The sequence below is a fragment of the Caretta caretta genome, chromosome 9 (assembly GCF_965140235.1).
Source record: "Caretta caretta isolate rCarCar2 chromosome 9, rCarCar1.hap1, whole genome shotgun sequence".
Lineage (NCBI taxonomy): Eukaryota > Metazoa > Chordata > Testudines > Cheloniidae > Caretta > Caretta caretta.
Genome location: NC_134214.1, coordinates 49,391,684 through 49,404,794, shown reverse-complemented (window position 1 = coordinate 49,404,794; position 13,111 = coordinate 49,391,684). Strand labels below are relative to the sequence as shown.

At 45.8% G+C, this 13,111-nt stretch overlaps 1 protein-coding gene across 3 annotated transcripts in view; it reads right to left on the bottom strand.

Annotated features, from left to right (window-relative positions):
- Positions 1-13,111, bottom strand: part of VPS8 (VPS8 subunit of CORVET complex) — a 229,679-nt gene that overhangs the window by 163,407 nt on the left and 53,161 nt on the right. For all 3 annotated transcript variants that reach the window (XM_075132278.1, XM_048863795.2, XM_075132277.1), the window contains exons 12-13: positions 12,922-13,029; positions 5,062-5,142 (exon numbers count right to left, since the gene is read on the bottom strand). In XM_075132278.1, the coding sequence (XP_074988379.1) occupies positions 5,062-5,142; positions 12,922-13,029 (189 nt within the window). The remainder of the gene's footprint in view (positions 1-5,061; positions 5,143-12,921; positions 13,030-13,111) is intronic.

Below are 13,111 nucleotides of genomic sequence, written 5' to 3'. Positions count from 1 at the left end.
GATAGCAGCAATGTATCCGTGATTGAGCCTGGGGCTATGTTTCTGGAAGGAGCAGAAAACTGGGAACTTTCTTTTGTTCCAGGTAGCGAATGGATCGACCTGGGGAAACCCCTACCTTTGGAAGATGGAGTTTATGACATCTGGCTGGATGGACGACTCATGATTGGGGAAGGATCTGCTGAGGTGGTCCACCAGTGCGTTCTGAACTCCGGGTAGATAGGATGCTTCTAGGTGAATGGAGTGGGTTATGCAAAACTCCCATAGCCGGTGGGCTTCCCAACATAGGGGAGAGGAATGGGCTCCACCCTGCTTGTTGATGTAAAATATGGCAGTAGTGTTGTCCATTAGAACTGTCATGCACTGGCTTTGTAGTCAGGCCTGAAAGGTTTGGCATGCTAGTCGCACCACCCTCAGCTCCTTGATATTGATATGGAGAGAGCTAGCTTGTGCTGCGACCATAGGCCCTGTGTTTGGAGGTCTCCCAAATGTGCCCCCCATCCCAGAGCTGACGCAGCCGTTACCAGGTCAGTTGAGAGCTGTTGAAGGGGACTCCTTCGTCCACTCTCTGAGGTTGAGCCACCATAGGAGGGACTTCTAGTACTTGCTCTGGCACCGTGATCACTGAGATCAGGCTGTCATGCCCCGGGTGATGCACCAAAGCAAACCATGCCTGGAGTGGCCTGAGCCTCAGTCTGGCATGCCAGATCACGTAAGTGCAGGCTGCCATGTGGCCGAGGAGAGTCAGACATCCCCTTGCTGTAGTGGTCAGGTACTGCCTGAGGCCTTAAATAATGTCTGTCATGGATTGGAATCGGGACTCCGGCAAAAGTGCTTTTGCCTAAAACGAGTCCAACTCTGCCCCAATGAACTCTATTCTTTAGATTGGTGACAAGGTTGACTTGCTCACGTTGAGGCGGAGACCCAGTCTCTCAAAAGTGGAGCTGACTAATTGGAATTGAGACTCCACCTGCTCCTTGGTGCGCCCCCTAAGCGGCCAGTTTTCAAGGTAGGGGTATACCTGCACTGTGTCCTTCGGAGGAAGGCTGCTATGACCGACATGCACTTGGTGAATACCTGGGGGGTCTCTTGACAGGCCGAAGGGGAGGACCATGAACTGATAATGTTTGTGGTCGACCACAAACTGTAGGAATCATCTGTCTGCAGGCCGAATAGCTATGTGAAAGTACACGTCTGTCATGTCAAGGGTGGCACCAGTCTCCCAGATACAGAAGGGATAAATTGTACTCAGGGAGACCATGCGGAACTTCAACTTCGCCATGAACCCGCAGATCTAGAATGGGTATGAGACCCCGCCTTGACCTTGGGGAATTAGGAAGTATTGGGAATAGAATCCCTTGCCCCTGAGTTCCTAAGGAACCTCCTCCTCTGCTTCTATGGCGAGGAGTGCCCGCACCTCCTAGATAAGGAGTTGCTCATGAAAGGGACAGGGAAGGGGGGGTGGGAGGGAGGGCGGGCAGGAGCAGAACTGGAGAGACTATCCCACTTCCACCGTACGGAGGAACCAGTTGTCCGAAGTTATTTGGGACCAAGCACAGTAGAAGTGGGACAGACAATTTAAGAAAGAATGGGAAGGATCTGGAATCGTGGCTGGTGCGCCATCCTCAAGCATACCTTCAAAAGGCCTGCTTGGAGCCCGACGATGGTTTGGTCGGGCTCTGGCCCTGCCCAGGCATGGGGTGGGAAGGCTTGTGCCTGCCATTCCTGCCCCTTCTCTTATAGAAGTCCTGCCTTGGCCTAGAAGGATAGGAGTGTTGCTGCTGTTGCTGTCACTTAAAATGTTTATGCTGGGTTGCTGGGGTGTGCACACTCAAGGATTTCAGAGTAGACTGGGAGTCTTTTAGGCTATGTAGCCTATCTGCTCCGCAAACAGGTCTGCCCCATCAAAAGGCAGGTCCAGCAGGATCTGTTGAATCTTGGGTGGAAGCCCCAAGGACTGCAGCCATGAGCTACACCTCATGGAGATTCTAGAGGACAAGGTACGCGCTGCCGAGTCCGCAGCGTCCAGTGATGTCTGTAAAGGAGATCCGTGCCACTGCCTTGTCCTCCTCAAAGATAGCTTCAAACTCCTCCCACGACTCTGCTGGCACCAGTTCCTTAAATTTCAGCATCAAGTTCCAGGAGTTAAAGCTGCGTCTACTCAGGATTGCCTGCTGGTTGGCAATCCTGAGTTGCAAGCTCCCCATGGAGTACACATTGCGCCCGAACAAATCCAGGCGCTTGGCGCCCTTTGACTTGGGCGCTGAGGCTTGATGTACCTGCCTCTCCTCCTTGTTTACTGCAAATGAGCAGGACTGTGGGTGTGTGAAGAGGAATTCATACCCCTTAGAAGGGACTAAATACTTTCTCTCCACACCCTTCACGGTTGGAGGGATGGAAGCCGGGGTCTGCCAAATAGTCTTTGTGTTGGCCTAGATAGTTTTGATAAGGGGTAGAGCCACTCTTGATGGGGCCTTCCGTGGCCAAGATGTCAACCTTAGGGTCCTCTGACTCTACCACCTCCTTGGCCTGCAAACACAATCAATGGGGTGACAGCCCCAAGGTGGGAGTGCCCACAACTGCCTCGTCCGGGGGAGGATGAGAAGGCTAATGGGGGAACACGGTCCTCCTGACCCTCTTGGTCCCCAGGGGCCTCCGGCCCCGCCTCTATTTCAGGGCCAACCACCCCTGGATCTGGCTCAGGAACGGGGATCAGTTCCAGGGGCAGTAGTGCAGCCGGTACCTCCTCAGCACCCCGGGGGTGGGGCGACTGGCCAATGCCTCCGGCACCCTTGGTTCAGACACCACCAAACTGGAACCCTTGGATTGGGTACGCCCACGGGGTCCAAAATGGCCATTGCACTGGTCCCTGCCACTGCGCAGGCCATAGCCCTGCACCCACACCAGGCCTTCCACACGCTGACCTGTGCCGGTCCTGCTCAGAGTATCTAGACCTCGCCTCCAAGTCCGAAGACGGGGACCAGGATGGCAGTGCCGAGAGTGGCTGGGCTGGGGAACAGTGTGGCGACCAGGGTCTGCTTGGGGACACGGACTGGTGTTGAGACAACCAGTGCCAGGAGCAGGATCGGCACCGGGACCCAGAGCGGTATTTTGCCTCTGCCGACAGTGCTGAAGGACTAAGCATCACCGGTTTGCCTCGAGACGTTGCCACACGTTGTGGCACCGCAGGCTTGACTCGAAGGACCAAGACCATGGTGCCGTCATGGCAATCAAGTCCCTCGCAGCCTCAAAGGTCTCTAGCAATTCCACCTCCTCAATCACCCGGCTCATGGAGGAGTCCAACAGCACCAGACTCTACCATCCTCCTTACAGGGCCGAAATCAACGGTGCCGGCTCCAAAGTTTTTGGCAATGGGTGCTCCTCCCCGGGACATGCCCCATTTGCTGGCTCCAAAGGGATGGGTCCCGGAGTCGGAGATCCACTCCTCCCCTGCTTCCGGTGCCACTCCTGCACTGGGGAATGGGATTGGTGCTGGGCCATTCCCACTGGTTTCAGCGCCGGGGAGCAGCGGTGCCATGGGTCTCTTCCAGAGTCCTTCTGCAGTGCTGCTTCTGCCACTGCCACAGGGGCACTGTGCACCGATGAGCTGTGTGCAGGGTCTTGTGGCACAATGCAATTTGTGGACTGAGCACTGCCTCCATAAGGAAGTGCTTGAGGCAAAAGTCCTGCTCCTTTTGTGTTCTGGGGTGAAACCTTTTAAAAATCCTTCACTTGTCCGCATAGTGTGCTTCCCGCAAACACTTTAAACAAGTGTCATGGGGGTCACCCGTTGGCATGGGCTCGTTGCAGGTCTTGCAGGGTTTGAACCCCTGGGACTTAGGCATACCCAAGTCCCCAAGGGGAGAACGCGGTCAGGTTGGAGGCAAAATGCCCACTCCCAACAGTTATCTGTTGTAACTACTTAAACTAAACTCAACTAGGCTAGAGAACTCTAAAACTATACCAAACTGAAAAGCTAGGGAAAAACAAGGAGAGCTTGCTAAGCAAGTCACCACAGTTCCAATGACCATCACTAGTGGTAAGAAGGAACTGAGGAGGTGCCAGGTCGGCAGAGTCATATATTGAGCACCATGGCGGTGCCGCTCTAGGGAGCTCCACAGCCGACTCAACAGGTGCTGCTAGGGGAAAAACTTTCTGTCCACTGTGCACACGGCATGCACACACCTAACTGGAACTGATATAAGCAAGCACTCGAAGAATACAAAATTATTCTCAATCCCCTGAGTAAGATAAGGGACCAAAAGTCTTATTAGCATTAGTAAAAGGAACACAATAAACCCCACCAAAGCTAGGAATTGAATTCAAGAGTCCTTCATCCCATTTCCTATTAAAATTTATACATTAGGCCATACTCCCAAACGGAAAAGGCTTTTCTGTTTGCTTTCAGAGTGCATCTATTTTTCAAGAAATTTCACTTGCTAGATTAGAGATTTAAAAGTGCCAACAAACATAACTGGTTCACTGTGGCATTTCTTTAGATCATCGTTATATCCTTAGTGCTCTTTAAAATGCGTTTTTAGGGTTTGCATGTAAATTTATGTGTTAACATCTTGTCTTCCTGTTTGATGTTTAACAAAATATATGCACAACGGAAACCAATGTTAGAGCTTCCCGGCACCTTTGGAGCCATTACTTAGTATTTTTTTTTTTTAATAAGGACTGAGAATCTGACCAGTAAAATTTGGCCCCATGCTTAAAAAGCCTTCATTCATACACTTTGTTCACCAGGGACATGCATTCTTTAGTTTGCACACTGTACAGCTTTGGACAGCCTAGTTTCTTCACCCCATAGCCACTACTTAACCATTTTTTAAACATGGGATTCTATTAAAAAGCTACAACAAATTAATTTCAGTTCATAAATTCCAGATCCAAATAGCCAATTTGCATGCACAAAGAGAGGGCTATGTTTGTTAGAATAAGTTTGTAGAGTGAAATTACAGCACCCTGAAGCTGAGGGATGTTGACATGCATTTAAAAATACAGCAGGCTATTATCTCCATCTGAACAGAAAGGAAAAAACGTTACTGGATCAATACTTACAGTAAAATTGATCAGGTCATAGTGCAGATGAAGTTGCTTTTGCTTAGTAACATGTATTGCACCTGAGTCATCTCTCTTCACCTGATGGAATTAGACAAGACAAACACACCAACTTAGTGCTTTCTTGAACCCAAAACCTGCCATGAGAGAACAAATTTTCTTCCACTGAGGAAGGAAGCCCAGTTCCAGGGTCTTCAGATTTTCTCCAGTATCAGTGTTCTAGATGTGTCTGTTAACAGCACCATCACTGAGGCGGCTTCCTAAAATGGCCTTAAAATGGGGCATAAATTCCTTTTCTCACTAGAAGTCACTGATTTTTCAGAGTCTAACATCACAAAGTGTTAGTTTATGTCCTTTGTATTTCTAATGTATTTTGTTTAATTACTTTTCATATATTTTAATAGGAAATATCCAAATCTGGGCTCTGGCCAAAATTTGGCCATGGCAATCCAACATTCCTTTGTGGGCTGACTGATCTATTTTAAAAAAAAATTTATCTATACAAATATTGGTAGATGTTGATGTTTGGTAGATCCAGGGTGCAATGGGTTTGTTTTGATTTAGGGTCTTTTTAGCTATCATCTATCATAACTAGAAACTGGTCCAACAATACATATTACCTCACCCACCTTGTGTCTCTAATATCCTGGAACCAACTAAGCTACAACACTGCAAATAATTAGGATTGGCAGAGCTTTTTGGGTGGTTTTATTTTATTTTTTTCCAGACAAGGTTGATGTTTAAGCTTTTTTATTTTTAATCAACTTAAATGTCCACAGTTGCACAAAATTATGTGTTTTAACCATTTTTCTATCGATTTACATTTTTACACTTGTGGGAAATTATGGAGGTCAGACAACTGGAGGGGGAGGGGTGTCAGTCAACTATTTAATGACAGTAGACCTTGAGATTCCAAGAGTTAAAGCTTTAACAAAGAACACACACATTGACAACATCACATCAAATATACAAAGAAAATATCCTTAAATCAAACTCTAATAAGTTCGCAAGCACCATTTTTCTTACTTTGCATATCTGTAAGTTTCAATGATCATTAAAGGAAATATTTCTTCATGCGTTTGTGTATGCACAGTGAAATAGACATCTACTAATAATTACTGATAAAAATCTAAGCCTGTCAAGACCTGTCATAAGTGAAAGTTTGAATGCCAACAGCTGCCAATGGAGAAAGTTCATGCATTGTGAGAACATAAGCCTTTTCCAACAGGAGCTATACTTTCTGGTCAGATTTTATTCACACCACAACCTTAACTCTGCCCTCACAGGAATCCCAGGTTTCCAAACTAGTACACTACATATCTGCAATATTAGTGCTGGGAGAGGGTAGTACAAAAAGGAATAGGTGGGTGAACAGAGTTATGGCTGAAGTGCATGGCTTGTGGAATACAGCTGTGATTCTCAAAGTTATTTGACCATGCACCCCTTTTTTGTGTCTAATATTTTATACCACCCCACCACACAAGTGTATATGCCAATAAAAACAAAACATGCAACTCAATATTAAAAACAATAAAACATTGATTCAAAAAGAGCCAACAATCCATTGTAATAAAAGCAAAAGCAAAACTGATTGTGATCCATGCTTACAATTAAAAGTGCACACCATTTCATAGCAAACAGATTAACATACAGATGGCAACGACTTTGTATAATACTATGCAAGCTTAACAGAAAGCTGTCAAAATGCACAGTGCCATATGAGGACCTGATATGTCAGGGAGAATCAGCTTTGCTGGTTATTCATTGCTGTGGGTAAAATGTGAGCAGAATTTTTTTTCCCCCTAAAGCTTACGTCCCGTCCCGTCCCCCCACCCCCGAATACATTCTGCAGTTTGAGAACCTTTGCATACAATAAAGTGTGCGCCTAGAAGTGAAGGAATAGACGGAATGTACTGTACTGTAAATTAGCTTATCTTTATTCCCTTGTTGTTGTGGTTGTGTGTTTGTGTAACAACCCCAACTCCTTCACAAGGAAGTTTTTGTTGTATTAATTTAAAAAACAGTCTGGTTTTTAGAAGATGGACACCTCTACAGACCATCTTAGAGAGAGGGTAAGAACAATGTATGTGAAGAGCCAGTTACCCATCGAGCCCATCATTTCTCACCATGCCTCTCACAGTATAATATTTCACAATGAAAAGAAGGGGGCTAACCCCTTGTGGGAGGGCTCTTGCTGAGGGGTTGAGTAGCTCTCCAGTATTATCAACGTAAGTCGACGTCTAGAGTTTCAATATTAAGCGGATTTTGATTTATCCAAGCACAAAACATAGGGTTTGCAGCAACAAAGACTGAAATAAGGCTTCTTTGCACGCGGAGAAATATAATTGCACAAAATATAGCTGTGAAGAATTTAACAATCTGTCTTTAAATAATAAGCAGTCACCTCAGGGCTTAAATAAATATCAGTGAAAAATTTCTGCCCCCAGAAGCTATTTTTCAGCAAGATAAAGTATAAGGACAGTGGCATAAAATTAAAGAACTTTTTACATTGTAGCTAATTTAAATGGCCACTACTGCAAATTGAACATTATACAAGGTGTAAATGTATCAACTATTTGCCTCAAAAATAATTGACTATACAGTATATTGTTTGAAACAGTATTTGCATTATGATAGCACGTACAGACTTCAAACAGGAACCCCAATGTTCTAGGTGTTGCAGTAGCACATAGTAAGAAACAGTCCCTAGCCTTCAGAGGTTACAATCTAAATAAAAACAAAAGAGAGAGAGAATGAATTACCTTAGTTATATACCCATGGAAAACTAAAGCCCAAAGAGCTCAGTGACTTGCTCTAGATCTTACAGGAAATCTTCGCAGAGATGGACACTGAATCTCATCTTCGAAGTCACAGTCCAGTATATTACCCGTAATCATAAGACCATCCTTCCTCTTGAAAATACACCGTAAGTTGTTTACAAGCAACTCGCTCTCTGATCATATTGCTACTGTAGAAACTTCATGCCCTGACACAAGCCAATGGGCCTTTCCCAAGTAGTTAGCCACTCTCAGCCACTCACAGTCTAGACACATCCCTCAGATCCAGCAGTCTGGAAAAATCCTCTCCCTACAATTCAGTTGCTCTCTAAGGGCATGTCTAAACTGCATTGTAAACCCAGGCCTGTGGAACACAAATCTCCAGACTCAGTGTTTCCAAGCCCACACTTTTGTGCCTACACTGCACAATGAACCCAGGTTTACAATTTCTAGACCCAAGTCACACAACTGTGCTGACGCACCCATGCTGCATTACACAGACCTGAGTCAAACCTTCTGATTCTGGAGGCATATCCCAGGCTTCCTACTATGCTCCCCACTTATAGTCGCTCTATGCTTTGGGGTTCCCACAGTACACCATGAAAACTTGTCTGCCCATCCTGCAGCAACTTGGCTGGAAATTCGCAGCTTGCCCACACGTGCAGCTGAGCCATATTCATGCTCCCAGCAACTGGAGTCAGCAACATGGATGAACTGCCATTGGAAGAACTTGTCCAGCTTGTGCTTTCACTCCTATTTCAGGAAATAGGCAAAACATTCCTGAGACACTGGTGGACATTTCAGCAGCGTTTTCTGACCCATTGAAAGCACCTCTCAAAAGGAGGAGACGGACATGGCAGACTCTAACCTGCTGATGACGTTCATAACTCTTGCTATAACTCCAGATTGCTCATATGTAGACAGGTGCTTCTACAGCAGGGTCACAAGTACTGACTGGTGGGATCTCGTCATCATGCGGACCTGGGATAACCAGAGCTTTCACATGGAGAAGTGGGCATTCCTGGAGGTTTGTGATCAGCTTGCTAGACCTTCCAGCTTCAGGACAAACACAGAAGGTAAGCCACTTCAGTTCAGAAGTGGGTTGCAACAGTCGTCAGGAAGATGATTACCACGAATCCTACAGGTCCATGGCTAACCAGTTTGGTGCTGGCAAGTCAACTGTGGGGGAAGAGGTTTGTTTATGTCCACCACATCACAATCTTTCTGAAATAACTGCCTGTTTTGAGAGAATGGGCTTTCCAAACTGATCCCAGGTCATTAATGGGACTCATGTGTCCATAGTTTGTTTTCGTCAAGAAGCACATGAATGTATAAACTGCAAACGGTACTACTCCATCATCCTGCAGTCCCTGGTTGATCACAGACATAGATTCACAGACAATAGCATGGATTGTACTGGTTAAGTGCATCATGCCAGCATTTCCTGCAGATAAAGACATTACCTTCATGGACAAATGGTGACACTAATCCTACCAAATGACATTGTTATAAATGGCGTCATTGTTATAAATGGCCTGCTGTGCTCTGAGGAAAAAGGTGGGCCATTTTGTCAGGAGTGGACTCATGGCACTACTGTATTGTTGAACCAGTACACAGCCAGAAAGAACCAGTACACAGTCATAACTGGAGCGAGTTCCACATATGCAATGGAAATCAGGGATGCTTTGTGTGCCCATACTATGGTTTGCATGGCCCCAATAGATGAATGAATGAGTCCCTATATCAATAATAGGAACAGTGATTGAATACTACCTGAGGGACTGGCTGGGTCCCCTTCACACTTTCTACCAATGGTGATGGTTTTTATGAAGAATTTAAGCTCATGGGTATGATACACTATATTATGTTTTATAAGCATTTATCTTTATTTTGTAAAATGGGCATGTGCTTCAACCCACCACTTATGGATTGCTATTTATGTAGTTCAGTTTTAGTTAAGGTAATAAACAATCCTCATGACACCACACCTGTGTGCAAGAGTCTGTTTTTGCACATCCATTTAATAAAACTTGACAGCCAGGCCAGCCACCATCAAAGGCAGAATTTGTTCTCTTTGATCCTGTTGATGTGTTTTGCACACACTTACCACTGCTGCACTGAAGTGGAGGAATGAACAGGGAACATTTGCCCATTCCAGCAAGTGTTCATTCCTTGCGACACAGACCACCCAACAACAGAACTGTCCGAAGTGGGCTGCAGGACATAGTGTGGCAAGGACTCAGGGCAAAGAGCTGGAGTGGGAGGTGCAGGTGGAACTGGAGCCTGCACTCCTACTGTCTTGAGCACAAGCTCCTCCTCAAACAGCTCTCAGTGCTGCACTCAAGCCCAGCTCACGGTCCAGCTATGCTGCCAATCTCTCCTCATGCTCTGCAGTCTCTCTCTGTCCTTCAACCTGGCCTGCCTCCTTCTCCCATTGGTTCTGCAGTCGTCATTAATTAATATCAGCCTCCTCCTTGACGCTGTATGAGTGTACACAATGCAAGACGCCTGATTGACTGTGGATGCCCTGCAGAGGTGGAAGGGTCTGCCAAGACAAATGAAACAATACATTATTATCTGAGTATGTCCAAAAAAATTTGACTTCCTCTGTAGCAAAAGTGGTTGTGGAATCTCAAACAATCTCAAATTATATTTTTTAATCATTTTTTTTCAGAATATAACAAAACCAAAGTTCTCAGATGCCCTTTAGATACTTGAGAGCTGTGCAGAGCAGAAAGCCAGACATCATCATAAAGTCCAGTTTACAAAATCAATTTATAAAATTTCCATACCACTGGCCCCTTATGGTTGCAGACAGAGGGACACTTGGTGTGGTTTGCTACCTATGGCTTTAGAATCTGTTTAGGCAGTCCACTTTCTGGAAGACATAGCAAAGGGATCTTCTGTTCCAGGCTACCAGGAGCAAGCCAGACGTGTCTGCTAAAAAGCTTTTTATGTGTATCACACGCAAATCTATAAATGGAGGGGGCTAGTGGCCTATAGAGGAGGCCCTAATAATATCCTGCTCTGAAATGTGACTGTTCATCTGTAGTTCCTGCTCCAGGAAGAGCTGGCAATCAGCAGCGAACAGGATTTGGTGAAAATTCATGGTGGGATTAACAGGATAGTACTCTAGTCGGCAGATGTATTGCAGGCTCCCTGAAAGCTCCCTGCGTTCATGCAGTGAACGCAGTGCAGCTTGGGCTTACAATACTGCAGCTTGCCATGGACTACAAACACACATCCTGGACAATTTGGACTCATGATACACCATCCAAGAATTAAATACCTATCCCAAGAATAGCCTGGACTCAGAGCATCCATCACCTGAATACCATCCCCTTCTGCATTTTGGATGTTTAATATGGTACCACGGACTACATACACACACATACCTATTACAGTTTAGACTAACTGAACAGGCAGTTTGGGATGGTCTGATGTGGCCAAATTGTACAGTGGGGCATACTTTCAGGGAAGGCAGTATAAGGCCCTTAATTTTAATGCCCCAACACAACTTTGTAACCTATGAGTATAGAGTAAAAATTTCATCATAACTGCTTGTTTAGCTTTTGTTTTCACTTCCCAGTAGCCATTTTGAATTCCATGTTGTGGGGGTGGCTGTGGGTCTGGCCGTGCCATTGGCGTGCATTGTCTCATTAGCAGATACATGCTGCAACACCTGGCTTGTAATAATCATTTCATTGGGTCATAAGACAGAAATCCATCCCATCCACATACTAACAAACCTGGAAGCAGAAACTTACCAAGTTCCAGTGCCACTTCTGCTTCTCGTTCCACTGCCTACTGCTCCCCCAGGGCATCCTCAAACATTTCCTCAGAGTGTGGACCCAGGAAATGTGGTAGCTGCTCCAGCCGCAAAGGTTCCTCGGGGACAGGCATGTGCAAAAAAAGTCACTTCCTGAGCTTGATCTTGTGGCACCTGTGGATCAGGGATGACCATCTCCACTTAGAGTATAACGTACCACTGTGTGCTTAGTGGTTGGCATATTTCCCAGCACCTGGCTGAATTCCTGACAGAAGAGGCAGGTAGACAGGGAGTTCCCAGAGATGTGGTCGTCATCCCTGACTTGGCGGTAATCGGACTTGAGTTGTTTGATTCACACTCTGCACTGATCAGCTGTCCGGTGAACCACCAACATCACAAACAATGCAATTTCCTGGTAAGACTTGATCATTTCTGGTACTCTTGCTGATGTCAAATGTCTTATTTTCCTTGCACCAGAGATTAACCAGAATCTGGCTGCATTCCCATGGTCAGTTAGCAGCACATCTGGTGTAGGGCTTAATGCTGAACTACTTCTTGTTGTTGGTCATAGCTAACACAGGAACTGGTTAACTGTGTTCCAAGTTCAACAGTCAGCACTGGAACGAAGGGGTGCTTCCAGTTTCTGGGTATCCAGTGGGTACTTAAGTGATAGAGGACCAATAAACACTGGCCCAGGACATTGTGGGACAGCACTGGCAGACTCTCCAGACACGAGTCTGGGAATCCAGGTTCAAGCAGTGTCCACACAGCGAAAAGACAGGACTTGGTCCAAGTCCCACCACCCCAGCAGGACCTACAATTCAGATCCTGAGGAGTTAGTCACCCAAGTCAGAAATATTTGTGTGTGGATGGTAGGAGGGTTGGGGCTCAAACATGAGTCTGAGTCCAGGTTTACAATGCAATGTAGACATACCTTAAGAACCATTCCAGCTCCCACTAACTTCACTGAGATTGGACTGGGCCCCAAATCAGGACAACTCAATAAAAATTGTTAAGCGGAGGAAGAAGGTTCAGCATGGATCCAGAGAAAACATTTTTCAACTTCGTTATATTAAAACTACAAACACACTTGATCTAGCCATCTTAGACTTGGGGTATATTTATACAGTGGCACTGTCTCACAGCATTGCCAAGCCAATTAAAAAAAAAGACACCACGTCTTTCCCAATTCAAAAGTGAACTGCAGTGATTCACATCACAGGACGACATCGATCCAGAGTAAATTAATTTCTGTCCCAGTGTTTTAGAGGTAATTATCTAGAAGACAGTAGGCAACAAGCAATTCAGACTTACCAAAAGAAAATGAACAACATCTCCTCGACAGAAGGCAAGCATGGGGTTCACAGAGTTCTGTGCAGCAACAAAATGCCACGCCAGCAGTGGCACACTAGAGGGATCCATCTAAAAAGAGAGACAGAACAGCCTCTTTATAATACTGTGTACACAGAATTAGGCTGACACTCACTCTGATTTCAGTGCGATA